General features: G+C 39.5%; 1 protein-coding gene across 5 annotated transcripts in view; it reads right to left on the bottom strand.

The window, feature by feature from the left end:
• Positions 1 to 26,267, bottom strand: part of mrtfab (myocardin related transcription factor Ab) — a 51,769-nt gene that overhangs the window by 16,752 nt on the left and 8,750 nt on the right. For 3 of the 5 annotated variants that reach the window (XM_008437905.3, XM_008437908.3, XM_008437907.3), the window contains one exon: positions 2,467 to 2,532. In XM_008437905.3, the coding sequence (XP_008436127.2) occupies positions 2,467 to 2,532 (66 nt within the window). Of the gene's footprint in view, positions 1 to 2,466; positions 2,533 to 2,703; positions 2,726 to 10,855; positions 11,577 to 26,267 lie in introns of those variants that run through there. The other 2 variants (XM_008437906.3, XM_081600737.1) reach the window with 2 other exon arrangements.

Genomic DNA, 26,267 nt, shown 5'->3' with positions numbered 1-26,267 from the left:
GGGGTCCGAGGCAATACGGATGACAAGAGCTGAAGATTAAACAAACTTACTTACAGGTAATCAAACAACAAAAGGTCAGGAGGTCAAAATGACACAAAGATAAAGTAATCTTTATTGAAACTTTGTTTACTAAGCAAAAGAATTTGTTCTCTCACTGACTGGTGAGAGTTGCTTTTTATTGTGAGTATAAGTGGTAGCATCTGTTTATGCTACCAAGGTTTCATAATTATTATTATTAATTATAATAATTTTCTAAATTCATAGTACACATTTTCCTTAGACAAAATGCTTCATGAGAATAGAAAAACATACATATTGAGTTTTACAGTGTCTCGCTTCTGAAGAGAAATCTGAATTGATGATATGATGATAAAAACTGGAGGGGAAAGTGGCCACACACAAAAAAAAACAAACAAAAAAAACACACTGATTGGTGCATTTCAGCCTGTAATAAAAACCAGAATCAGAATCATATAGAGAACTCCTAAAAAAACAGCCTCCTCCTTTTGGGACAACTTGGTTAAATTGCTGAATGAGGAAAAGAAGAAGCGAAACGTTTCGGCACAGCTATTCCGTGAACTAATTGGAGCTTTCACTTTCTTTCAATGCCCTCCATGTTCCTATGGAAACACACATCTCCACAGAACATCTTCTGGATCTTCAAATCCTAGAAAGATATAATTCATACAAGAACAGCTGATGCTGTTTGCATTGTTTAATTTCTGTTCACTTTCTAATGAAGTCTTAAGCTTCACAATAACAGCGACCGGGTGGACGTTTGTCAGCTACCCGAGTCAAGAATATTTCGACAGACTGTGGAAAGTTACTCATTCACACTGCCCCCAGCTGCTAAAACCAAGGTGAAACCTTGATGCTGGTTCTCACCTTGAACTGCTTCCACCACTGCAATGATGCAATCATGCTTTTTTCAGGTGAAAACATCAACAGCTATCAAGTAACACAATCTAAAAGTCTGTTTGCAATTTTTTTCAACAATATCCATACATAGATATGGCAACTCATTTGAAATGTGGTCGGATTTTTACTTAATAACAAAAGGGCTCATTTGATCCGAAGATACCAAACGCTTAAGGCGAAATGACAACAGCAACAGATGCAGTAGCCACGTCTACAAAAGTTGAAGAATATTGAATTATATGACAATTCGTGTTCAGCTTTGCACCTGTAGGCAGAACAACGTCTCAGTGATCTCCCTTACAGCTATGCCCTTCTTTAAATGTTTACCTATGCAGCCACCCTGGTCATAATGTTATGCCTATGTTTTCCTTTTCCTATAGTAATGTGGAGAATGAGGATAAACATCATCTGGTTTAGATTAAAAACGTTATCAAACAAATTAAGGTTTGCCTTAAAAGTGTCAGTGGTGCTCAAAGTAGGGGTCGGCATCCAAATGCTTCAGACACAAATGTTTTTCAAACCCCCCCCCCAAAGAAATCAAAATGAAGCTCTGCATAGAGTAAAGATCAGGACTAAAGAGAAGAAACAACTGAATGAAAAGAGAGTTCTGACTGCATCAGGGCTAAGTTCTAAATAGTTCTTTGCTCTAAAATGTGAGCACGCAAGCACTTCATACAGACATAAAAATAAAACAGGGTTTTTTCTAGTTTACCCCTTCTTTTAATAGCTGCTTTTAACTGTCTGGCTAAATAAAGCCACAGTAAACAGTAAATATTAACTTCTCTGTACATCTCTCCATACTGAGATCACACACAGAAGATGCAGTTAACACATTCCTGGTGTACAACACTGACTGCTGCCTTCGACTTCAGACCTGAACTAAAACATTTGATTAAAAAATAAAATAAAAAGGTACTCATTATGTCAAAACTAACAGGAAAAAAAAACATGAACCAACTGCCTCTTGTGTTGTGTGTAACTCATGAAACAGGAAGTGACTGGAGAAGAAGAGGAAGCTGCCCTATTTGATAACACAAACTGGTGCAAAAAGACGCAATGTGTGCGACGTATGCGGAATGTACTTATTCATACCGATAACACAGATAGGGGCCAACATCTTCAGAAGAGAAGTGAAGAGAGGAAACTGCGACCTGACTGTTCGCAAAATGTCACTGAAGGCTGGAGGTTTGTGTTCGCAACAGCAAATAGTCAAATTAAAGACGGAATTAAATTGTAATGTAACAAAATGCTCAACAGTGCCAGTATGCAACGCATGCTGATGCAGGAAATAGAAAAGGTTAAACCCGTGACCTCAGTTTAGGGACACGGAAACACTACCTGAGGCACATCAGGAGGCAATAACCCCCCTCCCCAAAAAAAGCAGAAATTCACTAACATTTCTCTTCAGGTAACACTGAGTATTTATGAGGTTTTCTAAGGAATTAAACTGCATCATCTGCATACAGACAGATGTGAAGGAACACAATGCAAGTTCAGTGAAACAGACAAGAAAACGGCGCAGTTTAGAGATTCAAAATGTGAACTTACGTGGCATGATCCCTTGGCTGACCAGCTCCTCTCGAGTGCGTCTCTGCTGAAGTTTGAGCTGGAGGACTGCATGGATCCAGAGATGGCGAGGAGAGAGAAGAGAAGAGAAGAGAAGAAGAGAAGAGAGTCAGTCACAACCGGCAAATGGAGGAAACCGCAGAGATGGAGCTCTGAGCAGGTCAGCAATCCACCCGTCAAATTCACACGAATAAATGTGGTCGAACTGAGTTGGAGGACCTGCACTCTCCGCTAGCCAGCTCATCCTCCCAGTTCCCCCTTCTTCATTTTCTCTTTTTTTTTTTTTGAAGTCAAACAGAAGGCGGGTACAAAGTGGGTGTAGACAGACTACTATGCACTTCCTGTTTCTAGGGGGTTTTCTTTTTTTTTTTTCCTCTATCAGGAGTTTTCAGATGTGTGAAAAAAAACCTCATCATGCATCAAAGAAATGAAAAGCAACTACAATCTAAAAGATCAAAGAAAGTAGGGCAGAAAAAAAAAACCTGACATGCTGGATTGTAAGCAGACCAGTTCTGATTAACAGGTAGATGTAGCATGTGGGCCGACTGCAGCGTCATTTCAAAACAGGAAGTACTCGTTACATAACCGAGCAGCAAACAGAAGGAGCTCTGGAGAAAACAATGCTTGGCAAATGGAGCGGGACCTTGTTTAACCTTTTTGTATGCAGCGTGAAGATCATTGATAGTTCTTCAAACTGCCAATGAAACTAGATAAATTTTTTATTAAGTCAGCAACATGAAACTTGATTATGATAACGTCTGTGTATATAAACTGAATTTCATCCTTCACCGCAATACAGGAGAAAAAACAAAAGTGATGCCGACTTTAAAATTTGCGTGAAGCAGCAAACACACTCGTTTATTAACCAATATTGTGATGGTGAGTGTGTTAATCTCCGCACAGTGTTGAGTCTATTTTGGTGACTCTTATTTTGAAGTATGAAAGGAAGTTGCTCTTTAACTACCCTGTTGTGTTGACAGAGGAACCATTGTTTTCCCCAGTGTGTTATTAGCCTGCTGGGCTACCAGGCTTTACTTTCCTCCCCGCCAGACTAAGTATTTATTTATTTTATTTAAATAGAGTAATTCATAAAAAATTTCAATAAAATTAACAAAAAAAAATATTATGAAAAATGTGATTTAATCTTGTTTTTGAACGCATCATCGTGGATGTATCGCTACAGCCAAAATTAAAGGAGCAATGCTGGTACAGTTACACTCTGATCAAAATAAACAGGCCTTGTTTTGTGTGCATCATCTTTCCCCGCTGGTGTAACGTGTGTGTGTGTGTGTGTGTGTGTATATATATATATGCAGTAGGACACACTGCTGAAGACTCCCAAGCATTTGTGTTCAGCCGTTATGTCTGCTACTTTGAGGACATCCTGCACCTGTCCCTTCAAACTTATAAAGCAACGTCATTGGCTAGCTAACCAGTTAGCTGCTGCCATTACAACAATTTAGGGGTGGAGTGCAACACAGAAAGCCCTATGAATTACTGTGAGCTCTTAGGCCTCTTGATGTCATTCCTAGGCTCTTATGGTCATCACCGGCTATCCCGGCACCCCTCTTATTTTAACAAGTGTGCATGCTTTACATCCTGAGCCATTAGTCAAACACCAGAGACTCTTCCCTGGAAGCAAAAACATGCCAGTGACGTTAAAACAGATCTGGACTAGAAGATTGAGACTCACAATCTTATTCGCCTCCTTCGCAGGCGAATAAAAACATAAGGGAGCTCTGACACGTCGGTGCAAACCGATGATGGCATGGTGGATATGCTGTACTTCCAGGAAAGAGGTTTATTCTGGGAAAGAGAATCCTACACTTCCCCTCTATTCTTATCTCACCATACATCCCTCCTTAAAGTCAATAACTTATTTATCCTCTCCAGCTCTCTTTCGTCTTCCTATCTTTATTCCTAAAGTTTAATCAAGGCCAAGTCTGTTTATTCCAGAGATACTAGCTTGAAGAGGCTAATGATGACATGAAGCAATAAAAACAAACCACAAGTCTAACTCTTCATGTATCAACAGAGCAAAGCTGCCATAGAGCCAAACAGATCCAGTGTGAACACTTCGTTTTCAGCTGGAGAACTAAAGACAAAACATGACGTCTGTAAAGTGTCTGTCCTCAAGTCTTAGTATAAACTCTACAAGGGTGACAGAAGTTAAAAGCAAACTCTGTACTGATGGGAAATTTGCATGCTGGGAGGGCAGTCCACCTTGGACTTGTTCTCGCCTTGCTACTACATCAAACTTCTACATACTTTATTTGGATTTCAGATGATAGACCAACAGTCTTTTCTTGTGCACATCTCTACCGGGCTTTGCTACAGACGGAAGGTTTTGCCCATTCTTCCTCACAAAACAGCTCAAGCTCGGTCAGATTGGATGGAGAGCGTCTGTGAATGTCAAATTTCAAGTCTTGCCACAGATTCTGAGTTGGATTCAAGTCTGAACATCGACTAGGCCATTCAACCACATGAGTATCCTGTGATCTAAACTATTATATTGAAGAACTTGCTACATGATCAGGGTGTTTAACATGTTTCTCCAAGGACTGCCCAGTGTTTAGCTCCAACCATGTCCAATAAACTCCCTGCTAAGAAAAACATTCAAACAGCATTATATCACCCCTCTACATCACACACCATCCTCACCATGTTTCACAGTCATGTGTAGTATAAATTTTCTCCTACATATAGCATTTTGCATGTAGGCAAATTGTGGATCACCTTCCATGTGGTTGATGTGTTCCTTACCTTAGCAGTGGATCTCTACAGAATGACCACAAACCTTTCAGCTGCCTCTCTGATCAATGTTCTCCTTGACTCAACTATAAGTTTAGGTTAACTCCCATGTCCTGGTGGTGATATCGAACTGATACAATGTCAGCACGACTCATACCTTTGTAACTTGTTATGTAGCGTGGAATGTTAGAAAACATGATTCTACTCAGAGAGCAATAGTCAACAACAATAGGCATGAGAACAACTGACCTGCTTATTATTATCCAATGGGTCCGAAAGCAGGATACAAGTGCTGGTGATAGAAACGCTGGGCCGGACTAAAGCTGGTAATTAGATGCTTATATGGGAGATTTTAGATGCAGGCCGATATAATCAGATACTAATTTTTTTGGGCTGATATCAGACCAATATCTATGGTATATTGAATTGGGTCACCCCTAATAGTTCTGTCATTCCCCTTTGAATTTTGGATGACAGATAAAGCAGTCTTGTAAATTAAATTACACACAGATGAACTCTATGCCCAAGGGGTGTCCTCATTGTAGTTTTTTGGCCGATTAAGATTTTTGTCTGAAAAGCTGCTAAATTTAGCAACAGAGTTGCTGAGTTGGCAATACCGAGTTAACTATCACTACCTGGGTTGACCCCTTCTGTTCTGCTGTGTTCTCTCACAGCAGAACAGAAGGGGACAGTGGCTGATTTTCAGATGCTTGTGGAGGTAGATAAGATTGATGGATAAGATCAATTTCACATGCAAGTATCGGTCAATCGACGGAGCACCCCTACTATTTATATTCTTCAAAAGGCAAAATACTGGATTTTAATTAGACCTGTAAGAGTAAAGAGAACTTAATTCAAATGTATGCCACCTTTTACAGATTTAGAAAAGAAAAGAAGCAAAAAACATTATTTTGCTTCACCTTTGCAATTACACATTACGTTGAGTCATGGTCTATCACATAAATGAAACACTGACCAACATATTTGACGTGTATTGATGTTTGTGATGATGACAATCAAAATGTAATTCTTGCTTGTTTTCTCAATTGTTGTCTTTGTATTTGTGTGTTTTTATGATGTATAGCGCTTTGAACTGCCTTGTTGCTAAAACGTGTCATACAAATAAACTTGATTGATTGATAACGTCCCAATAAAGTTAAAGACTTTCAAAAGGTATGAATACTTTCGGGCAGAAGATGTGCTCTTTATGCTTTGCGGATATGAAGAAAGAGACTCGATACACTCTCTCAGACTTAACCAGGTTTGAAGGCCATTTTGGTTAAATTGGGAAAAGGACAAAAAGGGCAGTGGGGATTTTTATTGGGATTCTGGGACACCGACAACGCTCCTTCGCTGCTGTAGTCACAACAAGCTACAGCGAAGGAGCTCTGAGGGCACGATTCACAGCCTCAAGGAGCTGCAGAGGAAACGGCAATAGACCACAGTCTGAGCGTTTTCTCAAAAAGAGCAACAGGATGTCACCTTTTCACTACCATGTCTCAAAATTCTAATTCTTCACACTAAAAGGAACTTGTAGAGCTTTCTGATAGATGTAACTGTTCAGTCATGGCCAAAAGTTTTGAGAATGATTCAAATGTTTATATTTACAAAGTCTACTGCTTCTGTTTTTATAATGGCAATTTGCATATACTCCAGAATGTTATAAAGAGTGATCAGCTTAACAGCAATTAATTGCAAAGTCAATATTTGCCTAGAAAACTTTATCCGCCAAAACATATTTCAACTTCATTGCAGCCCTGCCTTAAAAGGACCAGCTAACATTGTTTCAGTGATTGCTCCATTAACACAGGTGTGGGTGTTGATGAGGACAGGGCTGGAGATCAATCTGTCATGATTAAGTAAGAATGACACCACTGGACACTTTAAAAAGAGGCTGGTGCTTGGCATCATTGTTTCTCTTCTGTGAACCATGGTTATCTCTAAAGAAACACATGCAGTCGTCATTGCACTGCACAAAAATGGCCCAACAGGGAAGAGTATCGCAGCTAGAAAGATTGCACCTCGGTCAACAATCTATCGCATCATCAAGAACTTCATGGAACCTCTCTCCTTTGTTGCCAAAAAGGCTCCATGGCGCCCAAGAAAGACCAGCAAGCGCCAGGACCTTCTCTTAAAAGTGTTTCAGCTGCAGTATTGGGCTACCAGCAGTGCAGAGCTTCGTGTGAGTGCATCTGCACGCACTGTGAGGCGGAGACTCTTGGAGCAAGGCCTGGTCTCAAGGAGGGCAGCAAAGAAGCCACTTCTCTTCAGGAAAAACATCAGGGACAGACTGATATTCTGCAAAAGGTACAGGGAGTGGACTGCTGAAGACTGGGGTAAAGTCATTTTCTCTGATGAATCCCCTTTCCGATTGTTTGGGACATCTGGAAAACAGCTTGTTGGGAGAAGACGAGGTGAGCGCTACCACCAGTCTTGTCTCATGCCAACTGTAAAGCATCCTGAAATCATTCATGTGTGGGGTTGCTTCTCAGCCAAGGGAGTCGGCTCTCACAGTCTTGCCTAAAAACACAGCCACGAATAAAGAATGGTACCAGAATGTCCTCCAAGAGCAACTTCTCCCAACCGTCCAAGAGCAGTTTGGTGATGAACAATGCCTTTTCCAGCATGATGGAGCACCTTGCCATAAAGCAAAGATGATAACTAACTGGCTCAGGGAACAAAACATAGAGATTTTGGGTCCATGGCCTGGAAACTCCCCAGATCTTAATCCCATTGAAAACCTGTGGTCAATCATCAAGAGACGGGTGGACAAACAAAAACCTAGGAATTCTGACAAAATGCAAGCATTGATTGTGCAAGAATGGACTGCTATCAGTCAGGATTTGGTCCAGAAGTTGATTGAGAGCATGCCAGGGAGAATTGCAGAGGTACTGAATAAGAGGGGTCAACACTGCAAATATTGACTTGCTGCATTAACTCATTCTGTCAATAAAAGCTTTTGCTACTCATAATATGATTGCAATTGTATGTGATGAAAACATCTGACATACACACATGAAAACCAGAGGCAGCAGATCATGTAAAAATGTAATATTTGTGTCATCCTCAAAACTTTTGGCCATGACTGTACAAATAAAGTACGAAATATATTTTTGATGAAACAAACTTGGGAGAGTGATTGTGTTGCAATCACTTCAGAAACTTCTGAAAGATGATTAAAGGAGCAGCAGGAAGCGCCCAGAAAGGAACACTGCAAAAACACAAAATCTCACCAAATATTTTTGCTCTAGTTTCTAGCGCAAATATCTTAATATATGTGAAATAAGACAAAACTAAATTACACAGAACTTTTTGGCAAGATATATGAGCTTGTTTTAAGTCAATAAGTACTTAATGTTGATGAAAAAGCACTAGTTCAACTGTCTTGTTATATGATTATTTCACTTATAACAAGACATTTCCCCCATGTTATAAGTGAAACATGGGGCATTCTCTGCCAATGGAACTAATGCTTTGTCATCAATACTGAAAAATTATTGATTTAAAACAAGCTCCTATATATTGCTGAAAAGTTTCTTGTAAGTTAGTTTTTCTTAATTCTATTGTACCAAGATATGACTTGAAGCTCGGCCAGTAATATTTGGCAGGATTTTGTTTTGCAGTGTTATTTTTGTAAAGCAGTTTCCACCCTAACAAGAAAAGTACATCTAGATTTAAGTCAATAACTCCTCAATATTGTTAAAATCTACCAGTTCCACTTGCAGATTATTTCATTTACAGCATGGATTATTTCACTTGTGGATGGATTATTTCACTCCTTAGTAAACAATATTAAGGAGCTACTGACTTAAAAACAGTTTTGATGTCTTGTTTAAAAGTTACTTGTATGTAAACTTTGTCATATTTCAAGTGTACTAATATATTTGTACTCGACCAAAAAAAAAAAAAAAAAAGAACACTGGTAAGATTTAGTGTTTTTGCGTTGAAGAGCTACGTGGCGCCAACGTCTCAGTAGATCTGATTAAAGATGCCCAAGTTTGTCACCGGTAACAGGAAAAAAGGAGCAAGGAAGTGAGCAAGCGTCACAATCTCAGAGATACGATTGGCTGGGTGACGTTTTGGCACCTGCACTGGAAATACTCAGCTAAAAAGACGAGCCCATGCATGAGCTCATCTGTTGTACGTTCTGTTGGCGTCTACCGCACGGCTAACATTCCACACACAACACAGCAGGGCAGCTAGAGGGCAGGAGCAAGGCCAGGTCGAGGGCACGCACGCACGCACGCACGCAACTGTCAGTGGCTCCTACTGCATCACGATGCCGCACCGTGGCGACAAAAAGGGAGGCGAGCTGAATACAGATCATCTTAAAAGTTCAACTCCCAGCTCTGCCAGACTGCGTTTGGGTTCAGCTTTCTGTGAACGCTTCATGTCAGATGATAAAGCAAAACACGACTCCTCTCTGCTTCTCCTCCGTCTTCAGTGTTTCTAACCTCACAGGAATGCTTTGTGTCATCTGTGCCTCTGGCTCGTGCTCGTAATGAATGTTGGTTATAAACAGTTCTTTCTGCAGCATTTACGCAGATCGGACCAAATTAGGGGGTGTTAGGAGAACGTTTTTCCTTTTTTTTTTCCTTTTTGTTTTTGAAAAATGTATTTAAAAAAGCATGTTGACCGACTCACTGCTAGTTTAGACATCAGTGATATCTAAACTAAAATAAAGAGGAAGTATCAGTTTTACTGTCATTTCCGATACTTCCTTATGTGTTTAAAGCAGCTGTGGGGAAAAAACCCAGTAAATCTAACAGTTTTATTTAGTAGTAGTATGTATGTATCCACTTGTAATTTTGTTTGTTTTATTAATCTAAAACAAACAAATGATAAAGTTCCTCTTCTGTCATGCATCCACCAGTGTGACTTAAAAACTTCCCTGGAGGACTGGAGATGACTAACAATTGAATTCATCTTTATCTGGATCCAAAACATACTCAGAACTCCCATACAGAAATTTTCACACCCAGTATGTTTCATTTCATTTTGCCATGTTAAAACTACAAACTTCTATGGAGCTTGTTTTGATTTCATGTGACATTTCTTAATGAAGTGGAAGTAAAATAGCTCATTTTAAAATATGAGCTCTGGCTGTCGTCCTTGAAAACGTTCCCACAGCATGATGCTGCTGCTACCGTGTTTCATGTGAACACAGAGCGCAAGTTTCTTCTTCACAATATGGAAACAAAACTGGAGTGAAGTCAGATTTTAGTGTAGGATTTCTCTTTTGCAAAAGACAAAGTAATTTTTGGACTGGAGTTTGATTTAAGCGAACAAGCTGGGCTGGTCTACATATCATTGACTCAATTCCCAAAACGGCCCACATTGGTTTGACCAATCATGTAAAACTCCAATAAAATACATAAAACTCTGTCATGATGTGTCAAAGTATATATAACCCTGTTCTCCTGAACACATATCTGCTAACATCCGTGTCCAAAAGAGTTTCTGTTATATCTAAACCAGTAAACCAAACGTCTTTTCTTTAACAAAACCTCATAAACTACCTCATAAGCCATAAAGTTCCGATAACTCAAATCACAACCCAGGCACATAAACACAAACCGTCTCAGTTAAGTGTGCGTGTTTGAATCCACGGGTCGCCCACCTTCTTTCAGGCTGTGGTAGACCAGTCTCTCCTGATCCATCTTCAAGCATGCCTTCTCTATGTCATCTGCCATTGGGGGAGAGTCCAGAGGGGAGGGTTTAAAAGACAGGCAATGGTTGGTGTCCAACATCATCACTCACAACAGAGATCGATTCTTTGGTAAGCAGTGATCATCGCTTGTGGAGAGTCCCGAATCCCGGACGTGTCCAACGGACAGATGAATTCAAAAGACTCCAGTCGGAGTTAAAGAAGGTTTGCTGCTAAACAGCAGCAGCAAAGGAGTGATCGATTGGTCCGCCTCAGCCTCCCCTCTCTCTCCGTTTTCCCTTCTTCCTGCCGATCGCTTGCCGGCGAGTCACGACAGCGCCGCTCCTGCGGCTTTCCCCCAGAGCCGGGTTGAAGGACTCAGCATGGGCGAGTCGCGGAGAGAAAAGTGGAGGGGGGGAAAAAGAAAAAAGAAAAAAAAAGAAAAAAGAGGCCAGCGGCTGAGGAAGGCAAGACGGCAGTGAACTCGGCTCAGCGAGTCTCCCAGTGAGGCGGCTTTGGTTGCAGCTCCTCCTGAATCCAGCACATGCGCGCACACACACACACGAACACGCATAAACACACACACGGGAGCGGCGAGTGTTTGCTGATAAAGTTCTCCAGCTCAGCTGTTGCCATTCATTCACAGTTACAAGCACAGGAGGGTCCCGAAACATACAGACCACCTTCAGATTCAACACAAACACCACATATAGACTTAAAAAAAATAATTAAAAAAAATCACAGACTGATGTAATGTGCTCTTAAACACAGGCTTCCTTTGAAAAGCCGCTCAGCCAAACTTGGAGCAGCTTTTACTGTTGGGCAGAAACACTACTTAGCAGCTTCAGGGATGATCTCATCCAAGCCTGAAGTAACAGATTCAGTATTATTAAAACTAGGAATGCATCGATTCAGTATTTTCATTTCCGACATCTGAGGTTTAATATCAGTCGATACCGATCTGATACAGAAAAACAGCGCTGAATTGATTTAAAGCGTTTCTTTCTTTAAAAAAAACAAAAACAGACAAACGTACTGAAATACTAATTTGATTACTCTGCACCATAAATACACCAATAGCCTCATGAGCTAGGTCAAAGATGTAAATTTAGACTGCAGCAAACCTTTAAAATGGTTCAGAAAGTGCAATTAGGAATTCTAAATAAATAAATAACCACGGTGTCACTCAGAGCACAAAGCATAGAGTTAGACTGAATAGATCTGTCCTTATGGATCGGATACATTGTCGCTGATACCCCAGCTAGAGTTTTTTTTCAATACCTGGACCGATACAGATTGGATTAATACATGTCTAGACTTAGAAGACTTAAAACTCCTCAGAAAGGGCTTCTTATTCATTTCAGATGAATAAACAAAGTAAACATGTTTTTGTGTCTCAAACATCGTTTTTAGTCGTGTTCTGGTACTTGAGGAAAAGGCAGGATGAGTCTGACTGCAGTGGTTGTATACCTAATGCAGACCCATTGGATAATGATAAATGGGTCAGCTGTTCTCATGCCTTTTGTTGTTGACTTTTGTTTTCTGACCAAGTCTTTTCTAATTTTTCACACTACAAATAAGTAATAAAAGTATGTATGATTTTTGCCGAGATATTGGGTCAATATCGGTATCGGCCAATACTCACAGCTGCGATATCGGTTTCATACCGTAAGTGAGAAAGTTGTATCGGGACTCCCCTTAAATAGACAGGATGAAATTAAGGAACAAAACAACAATCTGCAAATGGAAATTAAGAAAAGTAGACTCATTTTCTGACTTTTTGGGGTTTTTTCTGTACAGTTTAGCTTATAGAACAGTGTGTAAACCCTCTTGCCGGCTGTAAAACGCCCCCCGTGCCCCCTGCTTCCCATATGTTTTAAATAGCAAGGCCAGCTGGTCATAAGTGGGCTATATTCAGCTTGGTATCACCTGTGCACCCGCGAGGTTATGTTACCCTGAGGCACCCACATCACAGCCCTGCAGACACACAAGAGAAGGTTAAGCCTGACTTTCTTAGGCTAAATCAATTTTATTAGAGGACAAGAGGGCACAGTTTATTCATAGAACGGCGCAGGAGCCTTGCTTGAAAAAAAAAGTGAGGACACGGTGGGGCTTAATAGCTGACTAGTAAACTTCTAGCAGGTGACACATGGAACCAACACCTTAAACAAACGGCGTCTGAGGCTACAATTACTATCAGATATGAGTGTGAGATTAAAGTCCACCTGCTGTTATGATTCACAGTCTGGGCGGGAAGCAGAGATGACTGCAGACTGTGGGATTAAGGCAGGGGAAGAAAAACAAAGGAGTTCAAGACTTTGTTTCTAGAGTTTGCTTCACACAGGTGATCTTTTTGAAACAACAGAAGGGGAAAACAATAGGAAATGTACTTTTGTACTTTTAATTGAATTTTCAGCTGTTTTGCTGATCCCTTTTGTAATCCAAATTGTCTTTGATCAATCCATTCATTTTCTGCTGAATTCAACTGTATGTAACTTTTGTAAAAAATAAAAAATGTTTTTACATTGTTAAAACAGTCGCCATACTGTGACAGTATGAGACAAATAATTTGTGAAGTTTGATGTCCTCCTCTTCCTCCATGAGCTACTATTGCCGTTTATATAAATGTACCGCTCTAAACCAAAAACAACCAATTACAGCCAGGAGGAGGGGCTTAGCGCTGTCAATCAACCTCTCAACAGCTAAATGCGTTAATGAGCATCATCTTAGCATTATAGTGCAAGGTGGCCATGCTAACTAGCCTTAGCATTCACAAAAGCCTCTGCGCACACGATCATGACTGACAGTGTCAAGTCCCGCCTTCTGACTCCGATTGGTTGTTTCTAGTTAGCACTAGGAAAGGGCAGAGGAACAAATTATTTTGTCTCATACTATACTGTTATGACAGTTACAGTTTCAACAAATATGCAAGAATTTTTAACAGAATTTACATATTGCAGCTTAAATTTAATTAAAATGGCATTTTAAACAAACTGTTGCTTGTGTTATACACTGCATAAGCTAAAAAAAATAAAAGTAAAAAAATTTATAATAAAATGGCCAAAATCAGAATTGGGGAAATCAGGCTGTAAAGAAAAGCACCATTAGAAATCAGCTAAACCTGATGAGAGCATCTGGAATAGCAGCTGACTGAAATAAAGAAAAGAAAAACTATTTGTGATTAATAAAACCAGCAAAAAAAGTTTGCGAGTATTCTGCCATTTCTTTGACAAAAACAACATATGCTATAAAGTCTGAAAAATAGGAAATTATGTAAAGCAGAACCAAATTGAGTATTATAAATAGAATAATCTTCCCAGTAGATTATTCTGAAATTGCTCAAATAAATAACCAGGATATATAGCTATTAGTACATAAAAAATTTATGAAATTTTAAATTTTAAAGAACATAAATATTTGCAAATAAAAATCAGATAGTTATCATGTAGATTTTTAGATGAGGAATATAAGATTTTTCTTCATGCCTGAAACTTTTATGAATGAGCAGCAACATAACATCTCGTATCCTCAGTAACAAAATGTTTCTTTCTTGTCTTTATATAAACGTTGAAACTTCCGGTCGTTAAAAAACTACAGTTGCTTGGGGAGTTGGAGAAACAGGCACGTGGAATTAGATGGGAAATACCTCAGTGACCAAAACGTGACCGGCTCTGGACAATTTGGTAAATGATGGCCAATCAAAACAAAATGGCCTCCTCCACCCTTCCCTTCCTCCGTCTACGGAAGTAGCTTAACAATGAGGCCAGGCTGCTCTTATAGGCAGCTTTTTGGAAAGCTTAATGACATCTTAATCATCTTTTTATGTGTTGCTCTCTTGGTTTTAAGGGGATTTATACAAACTCAGTTCAATCTGCCTCAGAGAGTCGTTTCTTTGGTGATACAAAGCGATAATTCCCATGTACAGTCATGTAGTATAAAAATCTAAATGAGATCATCAAAACAGAGTTTAGCAAAGCAACATCACAGCTTTTGTGGTTTGGTCATTTGAATCATTTCCCATGACTTCACTTCCCTCTCTCTAAGATGTTGTGGGCCATACCTTACTTTGACCACTAAACCCTGACAGCATGGGTAAACATTCAGACCAAGCAATCAGGTGGGCTTAAAAAACCCTCCATAAATATATAGTTCACATGCAATTTAAAGACTTTCCAACAGAGAGTCTAAAAAAATAGAAGAAAACTAAATTATAGGGGCTGAAATGTCTCATCTCTACTCAACTGATCTAAAATAATCCAGATTTTGACTAATCTAGATTAACCTAGATTCTGACATCGAGAAAATACTAGATGTTCGAAACAATTTTTAGTGTACCCAGCTGTGTTGCCGCCCTCGCTTTCAATTGATCCTGTTGCCAACAAAGGCAACTTTGACCCAGATTAGAATCTTAAAGTAATTTTTTCAGTGTTGATAAAAACAAAATATCAAGTATTTGATCAAGTTTGGCATTGTGCTGAGGTGAGGAGATTTATATTTGCTATTGTTCTACAACAGAAATCATTATATAAAAAAAAAACATTTTGAGAAAATGTATTAATATTTGCAAATATTAACCTCATGTAACAAATTCAAAACATCAACAATAACAAAAAGAAGCTAAAGGAAAGTTGTCGCAATCTAAGGACAAATTTAATCTGGAAGTCACTTTAACCTTCAGCAGCAGAAACAAGGTGAAAGGTTTAGGCTTTAGGAGCAGCACAGGAAACCTATTTGACCCTGGAAGTGTTTGCCTCTTCCTTTGTCCTTCACTTTAAAAACATTCCTAGGAATTTGTGAAGAGCAAAACAAAATGGTACTAAATACTACCACAACAAATGATGAAAATAAATCATCTTTTGTCTGATGTGCCAATAGATTTTCCGTTCCTAGTCCAGCATAAGGATTCAAATGACCGGTAGGAAAATTACATCAATTCCAGAATAAGATAACATTCTTCATAAAACAAAATAACATGGAGGGCTAAATTAGCTGAATGAAAAACGTCTGTTCAGTAACTAACAGAATTTAATAATTTTGTCAGTATTTGGATCAGACTCAAAAATGTGAAAAATACCAAACTAATGTATGATTAACTCTGAACAAACAACAGGTTCAATTATTTTCAAACTGAACTTCTGACAATCAACTAATGATGGTAGAGACTCTAACCTTAAATAAACAGTAAGAAAGAAAGCACATTTGTAAAGGATGAAATGATCGTGGCTACAAATATGACATTAGCCTCAGAAATCCGATAGACTTAACCAGGTCCTGATGCCATAACATGAACCAATCCCCCTGGATTTATCCGGCGTACTTTTAAAGGAGCTAAGCAAAATTGTACAAATATGAATCTTTGTAGAGCTGACCCAGCAAACATCAAGATATCAACCAAATACTAACATTAGCATAGCAGCAGAAACTTAAACAAGACAACAAGAAACATCATTATTAACTATATAAAAAAATAAATATTAGGAATCCACAGCAACCTCATGCTAACTACAGCATCATAGCATCACAACTGATAATCAGCAAAGAACAAATAATAACAGAAAGAGTATAATCAAAACATGCTGAGCAACAGAAGGTGGCCTCTGCACTATCAACCTTATCATCAAAGCAATCCAAAACTAACACATTTTCTCTAGCAAGGGCAAAATTTCCTGTGCCCTAAAGACATTAAAATCAACAATGAAAATTGGCTAAACGTTTAGCATTTTACCCTAGCAACCATACATGATTGGTTAGCTAGCTGCACTTCAGGGGCACTCATCAACAGTACCCTACAAGAGAAATGATAAGAGCTTATCTGGTGAGATTTATTGTTGAATCGGTTGGCGGAAATGTTGTGTAAGCAACTCAAGATTGCATTTAGATACATAGTATTAAAAGAAAACTGATATTGATAATACATTTTTTTCTCTGCCAGTCAAGACAATAAGATACATTTGGGGATGGTCAGTTTGCTGTGGATCTCCACTGCCAGCGGTTGCTTCTGCTTTCCGTAAACTTCCCCAACCGCTGGCAGTGGAGATCCACAGGAAACTGACCATCCCCAAATGTATCTTATTGTCTTGATGCAAGAACGCTTCCTGCCTTGAAACGTTTGTTATCAGTGATGGTTTCTGGCAAACTTTTAAAGAATTTTAGAGTTCTTATACAAATTCATATCTCATTTTAATAGACCACAGCAGAGAAATGCCAGTGTGGCAACTGTGCCCATTATTAGATTTGCAATGCATTTGTGTCTGATGGTCCTAGAGCCTAATTAACTAGCTTAAATCATTTCTTGCAACATCATTGTGAATAAGTGGAAAGTTTCCCTGGAAACCAGTTTGTCCAGCGTTCCTACCAGAGTCAAGTATAGAGCTGGTATCATGGCTGGAATCATCAGTATGTTAATCTGTTGCTTGAGCGCATATTTCCAGACCTAAACCCATCAACTCTTAAGTAGTCTTTAGGCAACCATCTATACACAAAACACAACTGCATGAGTCAGTTTGGGCTGATTTGATGTCTTTAGACACACTGGATAATTTACTGATAGAACATTTAAAGAACAAACTGAGGAGATGACCCTAAAAAGAATTTGACATCCTAAAGAGCAGCCTGGTGTCAGTCTGCCGGGGGTCACACCAACCATTAACATTCCAGTCTTAGAAACAGACTGTGTTTTTTTGGGGTTTTTTTTTTTACTTCACTTCCTGATCCCAACCCCTTCCAGTCCTCCCCCAACCAGTTCTGCTGTGGAATTTGGAATTTACCAGAACTCTAAACATTTGGCTAGAACTCAACAATGACATCAGACCTGGGATTTCACCACAGCTAAGCACTCTCATTTCTGAACCGCAAACAGATAAAAGCCTGAATGAGCTGGTTAATATTTTCTGAACCACAGGTGATGTTGCTGTAGAGTTGGAGCTCTCTGGCTGCCATGTGTGTAATTATGGGAAAAGGATGTGGAATTTAGCACAAGATGCAGATGTAAAGCGCACACCAGGAAGGCTGCTACTAATCACTTCCTACACACTGAAAAACTAGCTAATGTGATGGTAGATATAGCAAATCATTTTGTTGTCACTGAAATCTCCAATCAGATGAATGTGTTTGGTGTCAAATCATAACCTACATATTTTGAACCATAGAAATTATGTATATTTTATTTACCTAGTGTTCCCTTTTGCTGGTGGATATTTTTTAAAAACAGCCACCATGTTTATAGTGGAGAAGATATGTTTGCACTAAAGTAGGCAAAGTTATTGCCAGTGGTAGGCACAGCTAACCAAAACGTTAGGTTCACTAACCACTGATTTGCTAAACAATAATTTTATCTAACAGTACATCTTTAGCTAACACAAAACAGATTAAAAAAAATTGCATAAGTTAACGCTAAATTGATGAAAACATTTAAAAAATGAGCAGAAGCTAATTCTGAACAACTAAACATAAGTTAGTGGAAGCTAACACTAACAATTAAGACGACCGTTTCTCAGTTCATGTCACACATCTTCATCTCCTTCCAGCTGATGACAGCAGTCCTCAGTTTCTGATTTTGCCAAATATTAATTTGTATGAATAGGATGACCAAAGTCAAAAACAGATGACGTGACAAAATTCATCCAAGTCATGGACGAACTTGAAATCGGTAACATTTTATGGTATTAATTGGCTTAAAAGGCTCAAAAATGGCAGCCATCTTAAATATGGCTCTAAAGATGCTCATAAGTATACCTCAATAAAATATACCTCAATAAGCATTAATAAACCAGTGGAAGCCATCTTAGCACAACCTAATATATACAGACTTCTTTATTTCTGCTTGACTACACCCAATTAGTGCTGAGAAAAATAAATTAACTCCTGGATTGGCTGCTTTGCAAGTGTCAAGTAGCACTGGGACATGGTATTTCAGCATACCACGTTGCATTTTTATTTCAATTATTTTTAATTATGCTCTTTGGAAAAAAAAACCACTTTGACCTTTTAACATGTTAGATTACCAAGTGAATAATGATTTATTCAAGAGGACAACATGTGGTTGTAGCATGGAAAGAGGAAGTTGATAAAGGAACTGATTCATTTGTCGTGAGATTGGACATAATTAATTTTTTAATCAAAGGCATTGAGAGTGTGCAGAATATTGTACGTTAATGTGTATTGAGGATGGTGTGACCTGTGTGCATGTTTAGAAAATTGTTAAGCTTGAGTTGTTCAGAGCAGTGCTCAGAGTGCACAGAGATCTGCTATATGGTTCCTCCTGAAGTAGCAAGCAATAAAGCTCAGAATTCGGGACTGTCTCAACTTTCTTTGTTAAAAGCTTTTCTGTTTCAAATGCCAATTCTGCTTTCAGCTGATACCGATTTCCATTTTCTCTGAAAAGTAGCTAATATAGCAACTAGTGTCACATATAAGCATCAGTTGACCCACCACCCAAAAATAAGGAAATTGGGCCAATTTATCTGTGCACAAATTGGAACTTCACAACATTTCAATCACATGTATTCAGCACTGTTCAACTGCTTTTATTGAGCAAATTACAATGAGGCTTGTAAATATAATTAAAAAAGGTTGAGAAATACAGTTTTAATGTCTACTAGTATTTTCTTAGTCTTCGAGTACATCAAGAGAGAAAATACCACCGAACCTGGAATCTGAATACAGTAAAGTTCTGGTCTCCAAGGTCTTTAGAGTTAGTAGGAAGAATCTGTTCAGTGTCATCATCTGAAACAAAAGCTGTCCAAAACATAATAAAAGATTAGATGATGACTACACAACAGTAAATATTTAAATCATAAAGTCTTAGAGACAGTTGTTTGCATCACAATCCTTCTCTGGTAAAGAAGTTCTGAAGGAGGAAAGTTGATGTTGAACAGGAGTCTCTAAGAGAGGGAAAATAAGGCGCTGGGGGTGTTCCTGTCGCAATGGTGACGGCTCTGTAACCCACTGTCTGTTACATAACTAACATCTGAAAATGGTTTTTGATGTAGCAAATCTCCTAACCTCATACCTCACTGAAAGAACATCACTTTATTCTCTCCATTACAAACGATTTTCCTGTCTGACTCACAAGAACCGACTTTCTGGTAGCAAACGAAGACAGTTGGAGCTCAACAGAAGCACTAGGACTGCATTTCTGATAGTTTTCATTCAAACTAATTTGTGTGGACACCAGCAGGCTGAGCTTGTTAGATTTCACAGAACTCTTCCTTCTGCTCTCATCTTCCTGTATAGTATAACATCTAATAAAAGCCTGGCTGTTAATTTGCTTGAGCGTCAGGGTTTTTTATTAGACACAGACCTTCAATGGGGTCACAGCTTTCCATTTTTTCCCCCAGACAAGTGAGTCACAGAAAACAAAAAGTATGGATACTTTCATAAAAAAAATTAAACATTCTCTCTCCTACTTCAAACTCAAAACTCAGAAATCCTTCAATTTTATTTTATGATTTTCTATGAATATTTTTGCTTCTCAGAACAATTGCGCAAGTCGGGTTTCAACAGATCTTGTCAAGATACTCCTTTCACTACTAACCCAACCATGATTAGAATAATCTTAACTGAATAAAAAGAAATGAACATTTGGCTTGTTTGTATCAAGGTTACAGCACCATGGAAGCTCAAAACAAAGACAGCATTTGAAGAAACAATCATAAGAAACTGAATCCAAGCAACAACAGTGTGTGTGCTGCTCTTGCAGCACAACCCTGCTCTTGCGAAGAGCAGGGTTGCTGCTAACTAAAGCTCTGCGACACTCATGATTTTTCATGGGATAAAAAGTGAACTTGCTTGCACTTTAAGGAGACTTTCAGGTGAAATTCTTAAACTTAGAGCAGTTTGATCGAATCTTACATCTGTCTCAATATACTTTGGGGGGGAAAAAATGCCTCAGCAATGATTGATTGGAAAAGTCGAGCCTGCAGTTTCAGGTTTAGCTGCTGCCGTTGTGAACACCGAGCTCATGTCTTGTGTCTTGAGTCACCGATATGAAACAGGAGTCTCTTTGGTTCGGAGCAAACTCTGCGACTTTCGTCCGCCAGTGGTAAATGTGCAACACTTGCTGTTGGTTGGCAGGTGACTCACAAGCTAATGGTTCTTCTATTATTCAGAACAAACAGAGGATGAGAGATGAGGCAAAAATCAAACCAGCCTGAGGTAACGTATCCTGTTTGTGTAAAAGTGTTCCCCACAGCAGCGGATATGCACCTGTGACGGAGGGACGTTGTGACTGAACCAGTCGGCGTGAGTGTACCAACTGAAACCGTCATTCATGTATTTAAGAAGCAGACAGTTTGAAGAGGAAGACACTTGTTTAGACATTGGTCTAAACATGTTCATTGTTTGGTGTTGTGTCTGGTGGTCGTTTTTCTGCTGATTTGGTCTTTTTGACTCATCAGTTTTTTTTCCCCAACAGATTTGTTAACATCTCCAGTTTTTCAAACAGTTCATGCCGTGGAGTCTAAGAAGTTTATCAGGGCTTTTGTTTGTACCCTACCTAACATTGAGCTTGGAGTGTTTTCCCCCACATATTAGTCACCAAATAAAACATGACATTCAAAACTGCCAACATGTCCAGGTCTGGTCATTCAAGCAAGTCCCAAGAGAGCAAGATGCTACAAAACACCAAAAATGTCAGCATAGAAGAGGCAGCAGACTGTTCCTGGTGTTAGTGTGAAAGTCAGAATGAGACTGACTGTACAACTTCAGCTTTCATGGACATTGTGCAAGAAGAAGAATCAAGTCCAAGGCCTAGTCAAAGCACAGATCCTTTAGTCTGGTGCTTCAGCCAAAGGAGCAACACTGATTATCAAGGGGTGGTGTGTACTTAGCTTTTTATTTATATTATATATGTGCGTGCGCGTGCGTGCGTGCGCGTGCGTGCGCGTGCGTGCGCGTGCGTGCGCGTGCGTGCGTGCGTGCGCAAAGAACAAGAGATGATTTCTTGGTGTTTTCAATAAATTAACAATTTTCTTTTCTAAACAGAACAAAAAGAAAAAAAGGGGAAGAACTTATTTTGAGTAAGCCTGTCACAGTAAGTAATTGCAGTAATCACGATACATTAAGATGAACTCAAACAGCTCATCTTAATGTATGAGCATCTTAATGATAACATTAAGATGATCATCAAACTCTGATGATTAATATTTTTTTAGAGAAATTATAATCCACTTTATTTATTGTTTCTAAAGTGTGTGGTTTTTGTTTCCATTTTATTTATCGTTTTTGGTTGTGATGTTTTATTGTGGATATTTACAATGTCTCCCAGTTCCAGTGTTCAACTAATTTAAGTTTATCGCTCTCTGAGAGGGCAAATTGGAATTAAACCACTATCGATAAATTACTTAAAAATGCACCCAAAACAACGATATCGTTTGCCGCAATAATTACTAAGTTACAGCAAAATTTATTATAACAGGACTATTTGTAAGAACTGAACATCTAATGCGGTGTCTTAATAGCTTTTTTAATCATTCAATATAAGTACCTAAAAGTATGTGACTTCTACTGCTTATACAAAATCCAAACAGTAACAGCAATATTTACAGCACTCCTGTTTATTTCTGCATGTTCGCATTTTTTGATGTCCTTTTTCCAAGAAAAAAAATGCTCATCAGTGGTGCTTTTCTTCTTGGTCCTGCCTGCTCAAAAGGCTGCATTTCACAACTGCAAGGCATGCTGGAAAATACAGAACACGCAACATGAGTGGGCTTGTACCTGTGGGTGTGCGGGCGTCGTGTTCCCATTGCTACGAGCAGACTTCGCGGAGCTGATAAAGCATTTCTTTTTTTCTTTTTTTTTTTTGGCTTAAGGCAAGCAATCTGAGCGAGGCTGCTCTGTTTGGGCTCCCCCGACTTCTCATTATTATCCAACAGGATTTTACTTGATCGCTAATCAAAGTCGCGGAGTGTGTCGGTGCTTGCAGAAAATACCGTGCTGTCAGTACGTACTGTGAAAACGGGAAGGCAACCAAATCCAAGCAAGCGCATGTTGAGGTCCTGAGAGAGACATGAGGTGTGAAGTGTGTGCGTGTGAGTGCTGATCAGTCATGATGGTGTAGCATGAAGCACACCTTCCTACACAGATTAGTAACATAAATACATCTGTCTGTGTGTGTAATGGATAGTCAGTTCCATTCGTCCACAAAGAAGTAATTCTGACTCCTGTTATTCATTTCCTGGCTCTGATGTAATGCTTGGGACGTCCAATTCAACGTTATGCTGTACATACTATAACTTAGTGGGCTGCTTTCAGAGCAAGCTGTTGCTGCAAGAATTTTATGTTAGACTGTGTTTACTTTGACTTAAATACCTCCTTCCTTCCTGCTTTCCGTCCTCCTTTCTTTCAACACTTGCTATTGTTTTTACATTTCTGTCCCTTATCTAATTAAACACTAATTTCTCCATCCTCTCCATCTTTATTAGCACTCTTTCTTGCCATCTCTCAATCTCCCTTTTGCCCCTTTCCTACCCTCCTACTCTCAGCCTGATGGAGTGCTTTGGGGCCTCTGTTGCTGGCAGCCTTCCAGTCGGTTACATAACAGCGCCGTCAGCTCCCTGAATCACTGCTGGGTTGAGCTGGCTGATGCCAGGCTGCATGTTGAGCCAACGTACCTCCAGAAGGCGCCCAACGGCCAGAGCTGCAGACCCTTTGGTCTTCAACATGACGGCACGTTTAATTTGTGACAGCAAACGGATCGTTTCTGCCACCTACCAGCCAGAAGTGAATCAGATAGAGCAAGGCTTTTGACATTGCGTAGACTAAGGATGGAGAGATTATCTGGATCTGCTTTTGCTTACAGCCCGAAAATTTTATGCATTTTAATTGATTTCTATGAGAAAGTGGAGCATAACTGGTGTGCATTTGTATGCAACTTTTTTTTTTAAGTAATAACAGCATTACAGGGATTGTCGCCACTAACTTTGCACGTTTAGAAACTGACGTTTCCCAAATCCCCTTTGGAAAATAGTGGACCAATCCAACATATGAATATGTTTTGAGTTTAGAGATGTTGGAAGACAAGACCCATGCCGAGATCTTACTTCTTCTGAAGCCTCCAACGCTCCTTCTACATTTACAAGTCTCACTCTAGCCAGTTTGGGTCTAGGCAAATTGGGTGCGTCTCCCTTGGCAGTGTGTTCCTCACTATGTGGCAGTGAACACGGGGAAGGAATTGGGTCGGGCTATGAGCACACAGGAGCTGTGGTCAACGCTCCTCTATGCGTGTGTCTTTAGATGACCTATTTCCCCCAAATCTCTCGGTATGTTTGTTGTGCACTGCTCTGTCCCAGTTGATAATGACATATGCTCTTCTGTCACTATTGATAAAAAAGGTTTGACCAGGAAATTATTGATTTGCAGCTCCCATCTTGACAACTACCAGGGTCTCGTCGCAGATTGGTTGAGATGTTGTCAGAGGAGGAATCCACAGGCCAAACAACAAATACATTCTTCTGAAATTCACATCTCTTGCAATACCCTGCATGGTTCGGCTTGTGCTACCCTTGAAGTGGTTACAAAGAACAGGGAGGGGTCCGCAGAGGATCTTCAAATGAAGACAAATTTAGACAGGGTTAGACTGGTAAAAAAATTGGTTGAAGTCATGCCCGTAAAGCAGGGGGCAAGCATGGTCGGAGAAAGTCGAGTTGTCAACATGTGGCCACGTGGCTGCAAGCCATTTTGTTTTTCAACACAACTATCAAGGTCCACAAGACACACAGAGCCAAGCTTCTGTAAAACGCTCCTATTGTTCGTCATGGTGTTTTGTCAAATGTTTGGTTTACAAGAAATAGTAAAAACAGCAGTAATAACAGGTCTTTAATACTTCCACCGGGCCTCCGACAATTGGTCTCTGGAAGTGGAGTAGTTTTGTGCCATTTTCTGCATAAACAAAATTCTGACCAATAATACAACAGTTTTGCAAAGTGAGAGGGAGTGAGAAGTCCGTGATGGAGACTGTGGCAAGAAGGGGCAGACAACATGAGGCTGACAACAAAATGACATTTCCGTCATGCAACTGTGACCATCAGAACTGGTTCTGGCACTTTGCCTCCCTGTCTCCCTCTAGAACTGTCTTTTATTTAGCTTCAGCCACCTTACCGTCACCTCTAACCAGAGGTTGCATTAACGGAATATTTTCCATATTGACCGGTTATTTTTTTAAACAACAGAAAAATTTAAAGCCCATTGGTCATTTGACAGGTTATAATTAATACCCTCATGCGAGGACATGAGAGACTTTATGCAAAGAGTTAATCGCAGAGGCAACTAAAATCAATCAATAAAAGAATCCTTTCTGAATATCATCTCATGGACACTGAACTAAATGCGTCTTTCTGACCGGGAGCTGGCAGCATGTTGAAGAGTTATGGACCAGATGCTTTGGAACATTAGGAAGCCCGTTCAAATCTTTGGTAGAAACGGTGCATTTAATTTCAGTCTCCATTACATACAGAACAGAGAAAACTAAAGAGAATGCAAAGTTGAACCCATTTATAGTCTAAACAGAGGAGCTGGCAGTTTATCTTGAGGAAATAAATAAAGGTGCACAAGTTAATTAGATCGTAACATGCGCAGTGCACTGCGGCTGCACAACCAAAGTGGACGCGGCTCTGCCGCTGCAAAGAATTAACTTAACTCACCCTGCGGATTTAACAAATGAAGCTAAAGACGTTACCGTCCCACACCCAGGAGAGCGGCGCTCAGAAGCGCGGCAGACATAACATCTATCTGTTTCAGGAAAGTGAAACCACGCAACAAAAAAATTTTAATCCTTGTAAAAGCGCTACACAGGGTAAAGAAAAAAAAAAAAGTTCAATGGATCGGTTTGGATCAGGCAGATCCAACTGCCCGATGAACCAGTGCAGATTTCTCTGCAGATGCGACCAGGAGGAATTTGTGAAGCTGTGCGTTCAGACCCCAGCAGGTGAAGTGCTGGTAATTTAAGTGGAGTCGTTTAATTAAATGTATTATAAGTTATTGGGGCCATAGTCAGTGGTTTTTGTCACTATGGAGAAAAAGTTAGATGCATTTATCTGCTTTACGTGTGATGGGATCTGGACTAACGGTTCAATCAGGTGAATATCAACTAAACCACATAAAAATGCGGCTAAATAGCCGATGTTATTATAATTATAATTTGACGGGTAAAAATAGAACATGACCAATTTTTTTTTATCCTGTCAGTCAAAATGACGGAGAACAAAACAGTCTAGCGCGACCTCTGCCTCTAACCTGCTTCCTTAAAATAAATAATCTCCTCAGCATGATGCAACCACCACCATATTTCAGCCTGGTGATGCTATGTTCAGACTGACAATCTCTGTTAAATGGTGACTAAAGAAATTTAAAGAAAACTTATTAGCTTTGCATGATTGTTATTATAACA

Source organism: Poecilia reticulata, chromosome 19 (assembly GCF_904066995.2).
Source record: "Poecilia reticulata chromosome 19, P_reticulata-male-v2, whole genome shotgun sequence".
NCBI lineage: Eukaryota > Metazoa > Chordata > Actinopteri > Cyprinodontiformes > Poeciliidae > Poecilia > Poecilia reticulata.
This window is presented reverse-complemented; position numbering and strand designations above follow the sequence as displayed.